At 53.6% G+C, this 15,653-nt stretch overlaps 1 protein-coding gene across 1 annotated transcript in view; it reads right to left on the bottom strand.

Moving 5' to 3' along the window:
* Positions 1 to 15,653, bottom strand: part of RNF43 (ring finger protein 43) — a 65,582-nt gene that overhangs the window by 3,572 nt on the left and 46,357 nt on the right. Inside the window, exons 3-8 of the mRNA XM_054209434.1 lie at positions 10,660 to 10,734; positions 9,216 to 9,347; positions 8,588 to 8,689; positions 7,689 to 7,844; positions 7,014 to 7,116; positions 5,061 to 6,590 (exon numbers count right to left, since the gene is read on the bottom strand). Of these exons, the coding sequence (XP_054065409.1) occupies positions 5,061 to 6,590; positions 7,014 to 7,116; positions 7,689 to 7,844; positions 8,588 to 8,689; positions 9,216 to 9,347; positions 10,660 to 10,734 (2,098 nt within the window). The remainder of the gene's footprint in view (positions 1 to 5,060; positions 6,591 to 7,013; positions 7,117 to 7,688; positions 7,845 to 8,587; positions 8,690 to 9,215; positions 9,348 to 10,659; positions 10,735 to 15,653) is intronic.

Raw genomic sequence — 15,653 nt, forward strand, 5'->3', positions numbered from 1 at the left:
GCCAAAGTACCAGAAGACAGAGTTTGAACATATCTGGCATTTGTGATTAGCGTCACTGGTACATTGAATAAGCCATCGCCAACTGCTTCTCATGTACACCAGCTCACGTGCAACGCAAAAGAGAGTGTGAAGCTTCCGTCACACTGTGATCAGTCAGATGCCCTGAGTCTCAAATAGCATTATTAAAACATTTTCTGAAAAGCGCGCCTGTGTGAGTGTCCCCTGTTATACAAACAGAAAGGAAGGTTAAAAAAAGGTCTTGAATTGTGAGAGGCGGTAGAGCCTCAGCTGCTGGACTGGCCATCGAGACCCACACAGGGCAATGACCTGAAGGAGCACACCTTGGTGATACAACAGAAATCTTGTTCTTTGGGTATTAGGTTTTAACAGTGCTCTTTTTCTGCCCTCTAATCCTTCTCCCCCTCTCTAGTAAAAGATCAAAGACATGACATGAAAGGGAATGGCTAAGAGGATGAGCAGGAGATGGAGGAGAGGGGGAGGATGCTGACAGCGTGCTGCATGAGGTGAGATTTCCCAGGGAGAGAAATCAAGAGATTTCATCAGCCTCTGCTGGGAGTAATCTGGCTGTTCTGGGATGAGATCCGTGCGTGCTGGGGTGGTTTAGGAAGCCATCTAGCTGTAATTCACTGCCACTTCTCTGACTTCTCTTAAAAGGATCCATTCAGTGTTGCTTGAGGATTGATTCTTCAGTGAAACAACTCCCAGGTACAGTCTCCCAGGCAAGAGAGTCAGGGATGTATCTTTATGCAAACCCCACCAAGAAAAGCTGGTGAAGGTGCTCAAGGAAGTGGCATAAACTCCGAGATCATGCAAGCATCTCTGTCATCGTCTGCAGCACCCTGGCAGTGGCTGCAGGCAGCGTTATTCCCTGCGATGCCAGTGCATGGCACTGCCTGCACAAGGGGAGTTTCTCAGGGGGGCTGTGGACCAAGGCTCAGCCTCATCTTGCAGCTGGGTGAGGTGAGCACACACCTGGAGGGTGCTGCATCCCACAGGAGCACCGTCAGCTTCTGGAAACCCTGGTTGAGGGACTTCCTGAGCCAGAGAGGGCATTTGCATCTCTGCATTTGATAACTCTTGATCTAGGCTCTCGAACCCATTTTACTTCTGGCACCTACATCCTCTGGGCAATGAGCACCACTTTCATTACACACTGTGTGTTACCTTATTGGGTGTTTTGAAGCTTCTGGTTCCCATTTGATGCCACCACTTACTTTGTTATAAGCATCAGTGAGTCTCTTTTATCTGCCTTCTCTCCTGCTCTCCTAATTTCATATCCTCCCTTTCATTTCCTCTGCTAATCATCTTTTTCCCACAGGAAAGTATATTCTTTCTGTTTTCTCAGAAAAACCTCATCGTTGTGATTGTACTCAATACCTTTCTGCACTTCTCCCAGGTCTGCTATATCCGTTTTTGAGAAGAGTTGATCAGTGGCGGATGCTGGCTGTGAAAGCACCACAGACTTAGGCGGATGCATAATGGCACTTTCTGCTTCTTGCGCATTTATTCCAAGCTAGCTCCTAGTAATAATTTGATTTTTACTTAGAAGCGGTTCTGCTCGTGTGTGGCATTTTGTGCTACTTACATGGGATTCCATCTGCACCACAGCCCGATAAGTCAGCAAGGGGAGATCGTTCTGTAATGTTTTCTGACCAGTTTTAAAGCTGACAGTCCTGAAGGATTTTGTCTTTTGTAAGCTTTGCCATCTCCTCTCCTTGTCCAGGATATTTATGAGCTGGCTGAAAGGTGAAGACAGTTGGAGAACTCCACTTTTCTCCTTCTTCAAGTAACCTTCCTCCATTAAGACTGATCTGCACTTTGCCTCCTATTTTTTTAGCAAGTTATTTACCTACGAGAGCTTTTATGCTTTGAGAGCTTCATTCCCCTAAAAGCTCTGCAAGGCGTTATCTCTCTCTACAAAAGTTGTGTTGCCTCCTCCCCTGGTTTTCACATTTAGCCAGGTGCCTACAAGTCAGACCCTGTATTTGAATTTTTAACAATTTGCTTGGCAGGAAAGTCAGGCTCATCGTTCTGTGGCTTCAGCTATTTCAAGCTGATATTGCCCTCAGCTCTTCCTTCTGGCTCTGGGCATGGGTAACAGATTGCAGTCCACGTTCGTGATTTAGCAGTTTTGTGCTTGAGCCCCTGTGCGATGCCCAGGTGAGGGATCTGTAGCCCTAGTAAATTGTTACTATGCTCTTTACTGATGTGCTTCAGAAACGCTCAAACCGATGATTTGATTTATGAGGGATCCTCTACTCCGTGCCCTGAACGTGCCAGGGTGAGAACCTCCTCAAGCACTTCCACGCTGATCACTAATGCAATAAATGCAGTTTGCTCTTCTGCTACGCGGTTACAGCCCTTGAACATCCCTCTGAGACCTGCGTTACTCCCTGGACTTGCAGAGCCTCTGGCAGTCTTCTTCCTTCTGATGGAGTTGCAAAAGGTTTGCATTAATATTCCCTCTCTTTTTCACAAGTAGTTCATAGAAATCTTTCCTGGCCTGCCTCGCCGTGGCTCCACACTTAGCTTTGCATCCAACTCTTCTGATTTCTTTGTCTAGCCACACCTTCGCTTTGGAAGAACGGCTTCTGGCTTCTCATTGCCCTCTCTGCTGCTTGGCCAGCCCTTTTCTGGGGCTTTAAATGATCCCTGTGCTCAAAAGCGTCTTATTCTTTTGACTGCTTCTTTTAGTATTACTTAAAGAAGATTCCTGTGTATATGTAGGCTCCTCTTTTGCAGCCTGTGCTAATGTTAGGTCTTATAACCCTAATACCATACTCCTCCGTACTTAGGCGCAATTGAGGATTTTTGTGTCGCTTGTCATTGGACTTTACACTCTCCTTAACGCATAGTGTCCCTCCCATGCCACCAGTAGAGACACACTCTTCTCTCTGTAATTTCACCTGGGAATTACAGGGTCCCACTGCTGGGGTGTTTTTTTTAAACTGGGTTTCTGAAAATTTTATGTCAAAACTTTAGTTTGAAGCTGGGCTTTCTAATTCATCCACTTATATTTTTAGCCTTACAAAATTTATCCAGAGGCGTATATGCATTTCTCCTTGGTGTTCTTGTCTACTTTTTGTGTCCTGCTTACATGGGACTGTCTATTGAGATTGTTCTTCGCTCTTTTTACTTGTTCTTTATTGATTTATGTCCAGTCCCTTTCTAAGATAAAGAACCGATGTGATTATCACTCAGAGGTTGTCTCATGTCAACCAACGAGTTTTCAGCTTGACGGCTTTTCTGTATAAGCCCTGCATGAGCTCCCGCTCTCTTCCACTGTCCTCAGTTCCTAATAAAGTTAAATCCTTCCTTTCTATGTATTTTCTCAATCTTACAAGGAGATTCTGACACTCCGGCTGGTCCTGAAAGCATCCACAGAAGCTACTGCCATCAAACAGACAGAGTCACACTGTTCTCAAACACATTGGTCCTTCTGGCTCCTGGCAAAGGGAGGTACGAGGGAAGGAAGGTGTGTGTGCTTGGCAAAGCACGCTGGCACTGGCTCTGGATGTGTGTCGGGGAGCCTTCCCCCATCACGCCATCAGGAGGTGGGCACAGATTTGGGCTGCTGGGACCGTCTACAAAGAGACAGAGGTATCACAGCACGGGGCCTTGCAATCCCCTGGGCACTGCAGCACCCTGCGCCCCACGTTAGGGACACAGATCCTGCTCTGGTGGCTTGGGGAGTCCTCCCAGTTTCATTTTGAAATGGGAGCTCAAAGCAACTCCTGAGCAGCCTGCCCTCACGCCAGGAGGGCTCTCTCCATGTGGAGGTCCCCAGCTGTGATCCTGGGAGGGCTGCGTCCTGGCCATATCACTGCCCCCCGCCTCCAGCTCGGGGGACGTCAGCACTCAGAGCTACCTGCAAACCAGAGGGACATCTCTGCACTGCTGCCTCCTTATCTCTCAAAACGGCAGCATCCCTCCAGGCTCTTTGAAGAACCTCTCGTATCACCTATCTGCAGTGTCAGGCACTTCTGTGCCTGGGAAAAAAAAATGTGTTCCTGGGAGTCTGGGAGCCCGGAGCGCCGCAGGCAGCCAGCACCGTGCCCCATCCAGCCTCTCCCCCTTCCCTGCTGCCTCCCCGGCAGGCGCTGCACCACCAGCAGCCTGGGTGTGGTGTGGGGCTGGATAGACAAGCATGGGGAGGAAGTTATTATCTCCGCAGCACAATGGGCACGGTGAGTCACGAGTTTAAGGCCAGCATTTTAACAGAAATTAGGCAGCTAGATCTGTATTTGGTACCTAAATCAAAACGATTTGCCCGAGGACCTGCAATGAGTCAGTGGCAGGGCGAGGAAGGGAGCCAGGCTCTGCTCGGAGCGAGCACCTGCCCATGCTGACTCGCAGGTTGCTGTATTCAGAGGAGCCCGAGAGAGAGCAAGACCTGGGAGCTAAACTCAGTTAGGCACTTTCAAACAGCCTCATCTCAAACGCATTTTTCCCTCTCTGTACAGCAGTTAGGCAAAGGGCCAAACTTTAATTACAACTGATTTCCAAAAGACACTAAAAAGCAACTCCCACGCAACAGAGGCAGGTGAGAAATCAAGGATGTGCAAATCCATAAACTCATTTAGTCTGTTCTCCTGCTACCACCGGCTATGCACACTTCCTTCCTTACTGATTCCAGCTAGCTGGGGTTGGCTGAAATGACTAGAGCCCAATAAGCCTTGATGATAACGACTCTGCCAGTAAGACATCCAGACCGATGTAAGGACACTGAGAAACGTGGTCCCACCCCTTCCTTTGGGAGATATTCCAGCTGCTAGAGGTGTTTAGTTAAAAATAGCCACCTTATTTCTCATTTGTATTATTTTAGGACGAGACTGCAAGGTTTGGTGTGCTCATTAACAGACTTGCTCATCATTCAGGCCATCATCTCCAGACAGGTGAGCTCTGAAACGCTTCTGTTGTCGGCGATCCTGTAGGAAAGCCCATGGAGAAGGTACCACGTCTACCGGCAGCCAGAGTACCTTCAGCAAACCACCCTCATTCACCTGCTTGCTGCAAGAAGAGGCCAATGCCAGACTTACCCTGACCACCCTGCTGAGCCGGGCAGTGAAGGTGAAGACTCAGACTGTGTCTGGAGGTGCCCGTCCCTGAGAAATCAGCAGGAACAGCGCGGTTTCCCTCCCGTCCTGACAACCCCTCCTCCTGCTTTTTCAGCTCGGAGCCGGACTGCGGCACTAAACACTTCCAGAGCGGCCGAGAGCCCGAGCTGCAGGGCAGGGGAGCGCTTGGGATCAGGGGCTGGACTTCGGGCGAGCAGCGGTAGCCAGCGGGATGGCCGTGAGGAACGTGAGCATCACAGGCTTTGGGCAAGGCTGAGTCCTGGGGCAGGAGAGCAGGGTCGGGCTCGAGGGGACACTTTCTTTTCCTTCGGTGATGACGGCTCTGTAAGCTGTGTCTTGGGGGCAGCGGGACAGGGGATGTGCCAGCTGCTCCTGATTGTCTGTTGGCATCTACACTGAAGTCCAACCTGTTTGGAGAAGCGGAGGGGACATGAGGGGGCTCCCGGCCTTGCTGGGGACAGGCTGGCTGTCCTGCCAGAGCTGCCTCCGGTAGCACAGCACTGCTTTCCAGAGGCTGCTGAGAGTGATGGCTTTTCTCAGTCCTCTTTTGTGTCCGAGCACCGTGGAAGCCAACCTTAGCCCCAGAGTACCGGGATTTGCGCTGCCCAGGCCCCTGCCCAGCCCGCCCCGGTGGACACTCCGCATCTCTTCTGTAGTGATGGTGCTGGTGGTGGTGGTAGTGGACGTGGCTGAGCACCTGGGGCTTGGCCGGAGCAGCCCCCCCAGGCACCATCAGGTCCAGGGACCTGGGCCGTGTCTCCCTTGGCGGCCGCGGCCGCTCCTGGCCATTGTCCGTGGCGGGTCCCTCCGAGCTGCAGTACACGAAGGGGTCGTAGTCACTGCTGAGGGAGCTGCGGAAAGTGGAGCAGCTGCCGTGGATGCCCTGCAGGCTGACATCCGTGCAGTTCAACACGGAGTCACTGGAGGAGCCGTGGCAGGGCCCCGAGCTGGAGTCGCTGCCCGGCCCGTCTGCCAGGTACCCGCTGTGCTCCGTGAGATAGCTCTCCCCAGAGCCGCTGCTGTTGTGCTGGTGCCCGTGGCCGCCCCCCCGGCGCAGGGCGGGGGCACGGTGCTGCTTCTGCGCCAGGGCTGCCTTCAGCCCCAGGCAGGGGGGCTGGGGCTGGAGAGAACAAGTCCTGTGGGGTGGCAGCGTCTGCCCGCACGCCGAGGGGCTGGGATGCTGCTGGCCCAGCAAGCCCGGGGCCAGGGGGGACGGGTGGCCACAGGCGAGCAGGGAGGTGGCTGGCCTGTAAGGCATGTAGTGTATGGTGCCAAAATCCAGCTGGGAGAGCTCTGGAGAGTGGAAGAAGGGGTTGCCATGGGCTGGCTCTGGGGGAAACCTCCTGAAGTTCCTCTGAGGATACGCGTGTGGGAGGTGGTAAAGGGCATGTCCTGGGTGCTGGCGGAAAAGGTGGAGATGCCGTCCGGGCTCCATGTCCCGAGGAGCCAGCCTGGAGCCAGCGGCTGTGGCCTGGTCCACCGATTCTCTGGCTGTGGAGAGAGAAGGGAGCATCCAGCACACATCCCACAGCCCAGCTGCTGTAGCCCCAGCACCGGCCAGCCTCCACTGCCCTCCCACTATGGTCCCACATCCCACCCGTGCCCTCCTCACTGCCACCACCAAACCATCTTGGTGGTCCTGCACGCTCAGCACCCTCTCTGCTGCCCTCACCTTCAGATCCCACCTCCCTCCCTGCGCAGGTCCCAGGGCTGGAAAACGCTCCTCTTGGTGCAGGTCCCAGCCCAAGCCCAGCCCCTCGCTGTACACTCCAGGGGCTCATACGCACAGGGACCCCCCTCCATGCACACACCATCCTGCACACATGCTCCCGCTGGCTGTACACGGACCTCCCAGGCACAACTCCCGCACCCAACCCCATCCCTGGCTGGGAAATGCTGTGTCTTGAGCCCTACCAAGAATATTGAACATGCAAAGTGGACACGTGTGGTGTTGCTGCAGCCAGGGGTCAACACACTCCCGATGAAACTCATGGGAGCACGAGATGATCCGCAGTTCCTAGAGAGAGGTGGAAAGAAGAGGAGAAGCGTGAGGAGGGAGAACCACGTCTCAAGACCTGGATGGGTCATTCTTGATGGAAGCGAGCCTTGTAGGATGGAAAGATGCCTAATGCAAGCGATCTGCAGCTCAGTTTTGCCCGGAGGAGGTTGTGCGGCCGCTTGGCAGCTCTGGTTCTGCTCGCTGCATCCAGCTCTGGGGTGTGAACGTCCAGAGAGGTGCTAGCCCTCGGGAACAGGGGGGTTCAAACTGAGTGCTTGGGAGAAGCAGATCCCACTTTCGCCTCGTTGTTTCAACATGGACTTATTAGAGACGTTTTATCCTACAGCGGCAGCTGGAGACCCTTCTTCAGGGAATCTGAGTCTGCAGGCGAGTGACTTCAGCAGGGGCAGGCCTTTTTTGGCCATGTGGCAGGCAGACCTCCATCGATGCCAGTCCTCTCCCAGCCCTCAGGAACTGCTGAAGGAAACATCCCAAGGGCCTCCCGCCCCTGCCAGACCGCTCAGCTCCCACTGGACTGTGGCTGGGAAGCGCAGAGCCGTAGGCAACCAGCAGCCGTGCCCGCAGCCTACCTGACCCTCGCTGAACTCCTCCAGGCAAATTGCACAGACCGGGGCTGAGCTGCAGCTGCTGGCCGAGTCCCACCGCGACGCCTGCCGGCACCTTGCCTGGTACTTGCGCGTGGCCAGCTGCCCGATGGCCTGCATGGTCTGCTGCTGCAAGGGGTCCTGCCAAGGAGAGACAAGGCTTTGAGGAGAGGCTCAGCCTTACCTCGCCATACTTCTCATTGCCTTTCTTCTTTCAAAATGGGATTATCAGGAATTTGGGGGTGATTTCCTCATTTCCTGAGGTGACTTTTTGTCTAATCTAACTTAGCTTTGTCACCAGCAGGAGACGTCTTGCACTGGACATTCAAAATCGCTCAGCAAGTGCTGAATTTTTGAGCCCCAAAGGCTTATCTTTCTATAGAACAAATGTCTTTCTATAGGACAAATTCTCAAATCTGGAAATCCATCTGACTCTGGAAAGGCAATTATTTAATTTGTTAGTTTCTATTAAAAATACTAAATGTTCTGCTCTTTGGAAATCCATCCGATTCTGGAAAGATGATTATTTAATTTGTTAGTTTCTGTTGAAAATACTGAATGTTCTACTCTTTACCAATACAGACAACACAATACTGTTAAAATCAAGGGCTTGTGGGCCAGCTCTGCAGCTTTGGGTGCTGGGACAAGCTCTGAAAGGTGCTGGGACTGCAGGCTGCCGTGCTGGTGGGGCAGCAGGGGGAGAGCAAGGCCACCGCAGCAGGGATCCATCTCAGGATCACTTCGCTCATCCCTCAGCCGCTCCTGCCTCATGTGGCCACATCTTCAGCTCGCACGGAGGCACATTTCCCCTCCCAAGCTGTGTCCGTTCCTGCCCTTTGTGTGTTTCTCTTTGTTCGGACACACCTGCTCCAGGAGATACGTACCTGAGTCCTGTTCAGCTGGCACTTTGTGCGAACAACAAAAATCAAAATGATGACGACCACGGTGCTGACCACCGTGAGAAGAATCCACACGTCGTAGTCTGGCTGTTGGATAAAACAGGAAAGAAATTACTCTTGTGTGGCAGGGGTGGGAATTAGAGGATAGGCAGGGGAATCCCCATCTCTTCCTGACCATCAGCCTTTGAATACGTGATCCTTAGCCAAGATCTACCTCCTTGCTCTTTCTAGGTAAAAGCAAAATGGCTCAGTCTTTTCTGCACATTCCAGCAGGAATGGAAATCCTCTGCCTTGCAGAATCTCAGCTCCCTAGAGGCCACGGTCGAAGGTAGCACAAGATGAGAAAATCAAGGCTTCGTCTCACCTGAAGAGACGGGGAAACTCCTCACCTCACTCATCACGTTTCAGCAAAAGAAACTACATAAGCTGAAAGCGCTTTTGAGCTTTTATTTGCAGCGCATCATCTGAACACTGCAGACAGGCAGCTGCTGCAAAGGGCTGTGATCTCCGTCCCTGGGGAGAAAAGCTCAGCATCTTTGGGCAAGTCCTGTTCCACGGCACAGCAGCTTGGGAAGGAGGATACAGAAGGCAGTGGGAATGATGTGTCTCTCACCCAAGCTGGTGGCTCCTTGACCTCTATCTTCACGTGGGCCTCTCTGTTCTTGTTCACGACGCCCATGAGAAGCTCCGCATCATGGCCCCTGATCAGAACCACAGGCTGACTCAGACCTCGGGGCTTTCTCAGCTGTAAAGAAACAAACAGAGTGAGAGATGGTCCAGAACAGTCTGAAACAAGGACTACCTCGGCCCCCCAGGCACGTCTGGTTCCTCTTGATGCTTCTTGCGCACACTTTAGAGACTGCCTGCTCCCCCAAACTTGCACTACCCCTGTATGATGAAACCAGATGGAAGCTCCTCCTCTTTTACCAACTCTTCAGCATGGCTTTCTTCATTTCCTCCGACGGTGCCTCCTCATGCACAACTGGACACTGCTCAGTGTCTCTTGTGCTCCCCTTTCAAGCCCCTGTGCAAAAGTTCTGGGTCTCTCCTCTGCCACGTGGTAACTGCCAACAACACTGCCGAGTGCTGCCTTCACTACAGAAACGCTTCCTCTTCTCTTCCTGTGAGACCCACCAGTGTTCCCCCTCCTCCCTCTGTGATCTGCAGAACACTGCTTGTTTCTGATCGTACCGTTGGTTTTCCACCAGTGCCCAGGCAGCCTGCCACGGGCTGGCTCAGCCAGTGTCCCGGTCCACCCTCTCCTCCAGGCTGGCCTGAATCAGGGTGGCCGTCTGACCCACCAACCACCTCCCACACCCTTACTGAGCAACCTCAGCATCACCTCCTAGGCCTGCACTCACTGCTGCATTTCTCTGGCATCAGAATTAAGTTGTAAGTGCACGAAAGAACCGCGAGGGATGGATCCAGCGAGCAGGAGTCAGCCCAGAGTTTGATAAGCTCAGGCACCAGCTCCCCTGTTTGTCCTCTTATCGAATGCTGGATGCTTTTCATTATCCCTTGATTATTTTGATGGGGAACCAATTCCTTTCCAGAGATGACAGCAGCATTGGTGGAAGGGACCTCTGGAGGTCTCTAAACCCACGTTAAACTTGCAGCAGGAGTATCACCAACAGCATAGCAGGGTGGCTGTGGCTTTGGCTTGAAGACTCAAGAAATCATTTTTCCGCTAATGTATCCCCGGGCTGTCTGTACTAGATGGGATCGGGTAATCTGTGACTTCCCAAGAGGAAGCATCTAGCTCCTGGCAGAAAAGCTCAACTGACCAGACCATGTCCTTTAAGAGCAGGAAGGTGCTGTGGGCAGGCTGCTGGCCCGCTGCTGCTGCGTGGAGGTCTGGACGTGCCACGGAGCGAGCAGAAGAGCAGAGCACTGTCTGTGTGCATCGTGAGCCGGGTGAGAGCTCGCGTTCACAGCCAGCCTGCAGCATCCTCCCGGGACCTCCCACCGCGTGGTGGTGGTCGGTGGGTCCTGACCCGGGCACATTTGGGGATGGGAGAGGGGCACTGTGGTTTAGCTGATATCGATGGGGTTTGTACCTGATCAGCAGCGCTTTCATCATCGGTAATGTCAAAAAGGATGGCACGGGCTCCACGCTCCCCCGCCAGCTTCGCCTGTCCAAAAGAACACAAGCTTCAGCGGACATTTTGTATTGTACCTCGGTATTAATGTCTGCCATTTGGATACGTATCTGCCTCCCTGGCTCTGCACAGGAGAAAGAAGCACCTGCTGCTCAGATTGAGAAAACAGTTTACACCTTGGCTCCTGTACTCGTGTTGAGCTGCAGTGCCTACTCTTGCTGGAGCTCCCTGTAGTTGTGGGGGCAAATTAGTTGGTGGGCTTGCAGTCACAGCAAACCACAAACCTAAATGCCAAATTCCCCAGCTGGCTGCGCCATGTGGCCCTTTGCTTCGGAGCTGGATTTGCTGGGGAGGGATCTGCAGCCCCCTTAGCCCTGCTGACCGCTGCGCAACCCTCCTGTCCCAGGGCAGCAGAAACCTCTGCCCAAACCTCACCGTGGCTGCGCCAGCCGGGGGCTGGCTGTGGGCCTGGCTCCCACGCACATTGCTCTCCCTGGTCCCCGTCCCCCACACGCATCGGGGAGAAGCTGAGGCCGTGCCTGGGCTGCAGGTCTGCTCTAAGATTAGGAGTGGGACCGCTTTTTGCAGCCCACCGCTTGCTGCAGTCTGAGGAGGACAGCTTCGAGACCCACCCAAACGAGCGTGCATGCCAGCCCGGTGAGGTCAAAGCACACTGCCTGGAGGACCTTGCGGGGTGACCCACGTCCTCCCACCAAGCCCTTCAAGCCCTCCGGGCAGGCAGAGGCAGCCTCTTGTGAAAGGGAGACGGGGAACGTGAACAAAGTGCAGGGCTGGGCCGCTGTTACTCATGCGGAGCCCTTTGATCTGCGCGTCCCCGAGCGCCTGTGCAAACAGGGAGCTGCCGGAGCTGCCGCAGCAGTTTACCCACTGCATTGCCAAACCCCAGCTCAGGGGCCAGAGGTCAGTGCCGCCGCTTCCCAGCTGCAATATCAAACGCAGGGCGCCGGCTGAGCCAAGGGAAGGGGCATTCCCGGCACAGCCAGCAGCGGCGGAGCAGGTTCGGCTCCATCTCTCGCTTGCAGGTGCTGGTCACCTCCACGCAACATGTCGGGGGAGAAGTTGGGTGCCTGGGTCTGGGACAGGGACGAGGGTGTGAGTGGTGCTGCAGATGGAGACCATGGAGGCAGAGCTGAAGTTGCTGATAGGATTATACACTCTTGGGTTTGGTATACCAGATGGGGAAGATGGAAAAGTGGGATCGGAGGCTTGGGGTAGGAACTGGGGTCCTGCCTGGCATCAAAGGAGCCCCAGCACTTGCCAGCACCAAAGAAGAAACAGGACTTTCAGGTAGTGACTTCCACCTGCTGGAGCCAGCCAAGCTTTGACGAACAATGAACAGCTCTACAAAGATTTTATCCCCATAAAGACACCAACGATGGGGAAACGAAGAACTGAGACCGGACAGGAGACTCTTCCCAACACCTTTCTGACTCCTGTCGCAAAGGACACAACTTCTCTTTGAGCTATTCACAACCTGCTCGCTGTGATCGTTTTCTGAGCACTCACTGTCTTTGCACCGAATCTCCCCAGCCACATGGCACAGCTGACCCTCCCTCTTTGAGGACTGAACCACTTCTGGTGCAAATATGTATTTACAGGATGATTTGGGAGGTTTCAGAAGTCTGTCAACCAGGCTTGCGATCAACGGTTCGCTCATTAAAAAAAAAAAAAAATACACCAAAAAATTTACAAACGATGCATCAGAAAGAAAAATAAATGACTTTGAATTGATTTCAGAGGTATTTTCCAAGCCTTCCTCTCCCTTTGCAGACCAAATGCCTTCCCTACCGATTATAGCTTCGGATGCTGAAGCAGTGCTAGAATTTAAGAGAGGAGAGGCAGAAGAGCGTGTCGGGCAGCTGGCGGAGTTACCCTCATGCTGGGCTGGACGGGGTTGTCTGTGTGCACTGCTTGGCTGGGTGACAGCTGAAGCAGAGGTTATGATAACACTTTGCACATGGCTATTTTTATCATCATTGATAGAGTGCCGCAATTCAACATGCAAAGCTCTACCGCAAGAAACACACACCAGGAAAACAAGGCTCCTGCTCCAGCAAGCACCAGCTGCATCCCTGCCCTTGAGAAGAAGCGTTGTCCGGGGGTTTTGAGGAAGGAAGCTGTATGATGTTTGAAGGGAAGGAGCTTGGCAGAGGCGTCAGGAGGACGGAGAAGCGGCCAGAGAGCAATTGCAGGGGGATGGAGGAGCCAAGGTACAAGGCAGGGCCTGGGGATGTGGCCAGCTCACGCAGCTTCTGCCTGTATTTCATGGCTAAAGTAGTCCTATCTGGGGGGAGAAGAGCTGTGAGGTGCCCTGGGTGAGATCCTGGCATGATGGCAACCGACGTCACGTTCAGCTGCCTCTCAAAATCCAGTGCTGGATCCAGCTCTGGTAACAGAGCAGTGGTGACTAAAGGGCAGTGAACTGTCACTCTATCAAGCCGTGAGCGTGGCAACAAACTAGGGGTTGATTTGCTTTGGGGGGGTTAGTGGTCCCGGAGAAGGGATCAAGGCTAGTGAGGATGACCACAGTGCAGCAATGCAGCATGTCTTATCCTCCTTGGGCAGACCTTCCTCAGCCGATCCCCTGGACTCACTAACACACTGGTACTTCCAGTGCTGTGATCAGAGACGCAAAGATTAAGGACAAAACTAGCAAAACCTAGTTTTTAAACCTTTTAGGTTCTTTGGTGGAAGATGAGTCTTTGAAGCTGCTCCTTCCTCCTGTTCAAGATCCTCCACAGTAGCTGCACGGACCAAACCAGCCATTGTTGCCCCCACCCCAGCGTCCTCCCCTGGGACATGCGGCAGCCTGGGACCATTATAACTGATGGTCACGTCTGGCTGGACACAGGAGTGCTGGAGTACCCCGCTGTGCTCCCTCAGGCACCCGCAGAGCCCTTGCTCTCATGCCTGCCACAAGCTGCACTGGAAGCCCTTGGGTTTGCTCTTTATCCCACCATCCTCATGCATCACTAACCCCCACAGGCGGGGCCAGGACATTTTCCAGATCATAGAATCATAGAATCATAGGGTTGGAAGGGACCTCTGGAGATCATCTAGTCCAACCCCCTGCCAGAGCAGGGTCACCCAGAGCAAGTGGTACAGGAACGCGACCAGGCGGGTTTGGAATGTCTCCAGAGACGGAGACTCCACCACCTCTCTGGGCAGCCTCTGCCAGGGCTCTGACACCCTCACAGCAAAGAAGTTCCTCCTCATGGTTAGGTGGAACTTCCTATGTTCAGGTTTGTGCCCATTACCTCTTGCCCTGTCGCCGGGCACCACTGAGAAGAGCCTGGCCCCATCCTCCTGACACCCACCCTTTCAGTATTTATAAGTGTTGATAAGGTCCCCCCTCAGCCATCTTTTTTCCAGACTGAAGAGACCCAAATCCCTCAGCCTTTCTCCATAAGAGAGGTGTTCCAGTCCCCTCAGCATCTTGGTAGCCCTTTGCTGTCCCCTCTCCAGCAGTTCCCTGTCCTTCTTGAACCAGGGAGCCCAGAACTGGACACAGTGCTCCAGGTGCGGCCTCCCCAGGGCAGGGCAGAGGGGGAGGATGACCTCCCTCCACCTGCTGGCCACACTCCTCTTGATGCCCCCCAGGATGCCATTGGCCTTTTTGGCCACAAGGGCACATGGCTGGCTCATGGTCATCCTGTTGTCCACCAGGACTCCCAGGTCTCTTTCCACAGAGCTGCTCTCCAGCACGTCAGCCCCCAACCTGTGCTGGTGCGGGGCGTTATTCCTCCCCAGCTGCAGCACCCTACACCTGCCCTTGTTGAATTTCATGAGGTTCCTCTCTGCCCAGATCTCCAACCTGTCCAGGTCTCTCTGGATGGCAGCACAGCCTTCTGGTGTGTCAGCCACCGCCCCCCCCAGCTTTGTGTCGTCGGCAAACTTGCAGAAGTGGGGTAGCTGATAGCAAGTCAGTAACTCCCGCACACCAGCTTGTGCCGACAGCTGGCATCAGCTCCAGGGCAGCAGCAAACCCAACTCAGGCTTCCACCCTGGTCCAGAAAGGGACGGGTGTTGCTGCCTGGCTGCCCATGCAGCAGTGGGGGGGAAGCAGCCCCGAGGTGGCATCACAGCATCACATCCCTTTCCTTGCTTTTGTTGCGAAAAAAACCTGCTGTGCAGGAACAACTGCTCGGTCCAAGTTTTGCCTGCCCTCTTCAGCCGAGCTGCAGGGGGGACAGAAAAGGACTCTGTCCCCATCGCCAGCACGTCGCTACCCGCAGAAAGTCGACAACAGGGGCGGCATCACCTGGATGCGACCCAGATAAAGCCAAGAAGAGCTAAACAAGGTGGTTTTTTTCATGTTAGTATGGTGCTTGTGGAAAATAACACAACATTTAGACAGAGACAATAAAAGGATGCAGTGAACCACTGGAGAAAAAGCTAATGTTAGCCTTATCCATGCAACTTTATCAGAGACACAAAGATTTTAAGGCTTAAAATGACCCTCGTTCCTACCTGACTTCCTTATTACTGGAGAATTGTATCAGTGACCTCAGCTTTTGCCACGGTAAGGGCTGTTTCACTAAGGTACCTCTTTCATAGGAGGCCTCTGAGATCTCCCATCGCTTCACGGGGTGGATGGTGGCCTGTGCTGTTAAAGAGTCACGTCCCACCGCCAGTTCCTCTGGTTTGTGCTTGTCTGAATTGCTCAGCACCGATTCTTCAACATGCCTCACCCCGTGAAGTATTACAGTATTATTTTTAAAGACAGAACCACAGAAGATGTTCTCCGTGTCCACGTTTTCCCACAGGGCAGAGGACATAAAGAAGCGCAAATCCCCCCCAAACAGCTCAGCAAAGCAAGGGAGGCTGCGAAACAGGAGGGGCACGAGGCTGCCGGGCAGTGAAGCGTACGGGATGCTGGGGTAAGGTCTGACCTGTCCTGGAGCAGCCAGGTTAGGGAAAACTCCACACCT

This window comes from Rissa tridactyla, chromosome 7 (assembly GCF_028500815.1).
Source record: "Rissa tridactyla isolate bRisTri1 chromosome 7, bRisTri1.patW.cur.20221130, whole genome shotgun sequence".
NCBI lineage: Eukaryota > Metazoa > Chordata > Aves > Charadriiformes > Laridae > Rissa > Rissa tridactyla.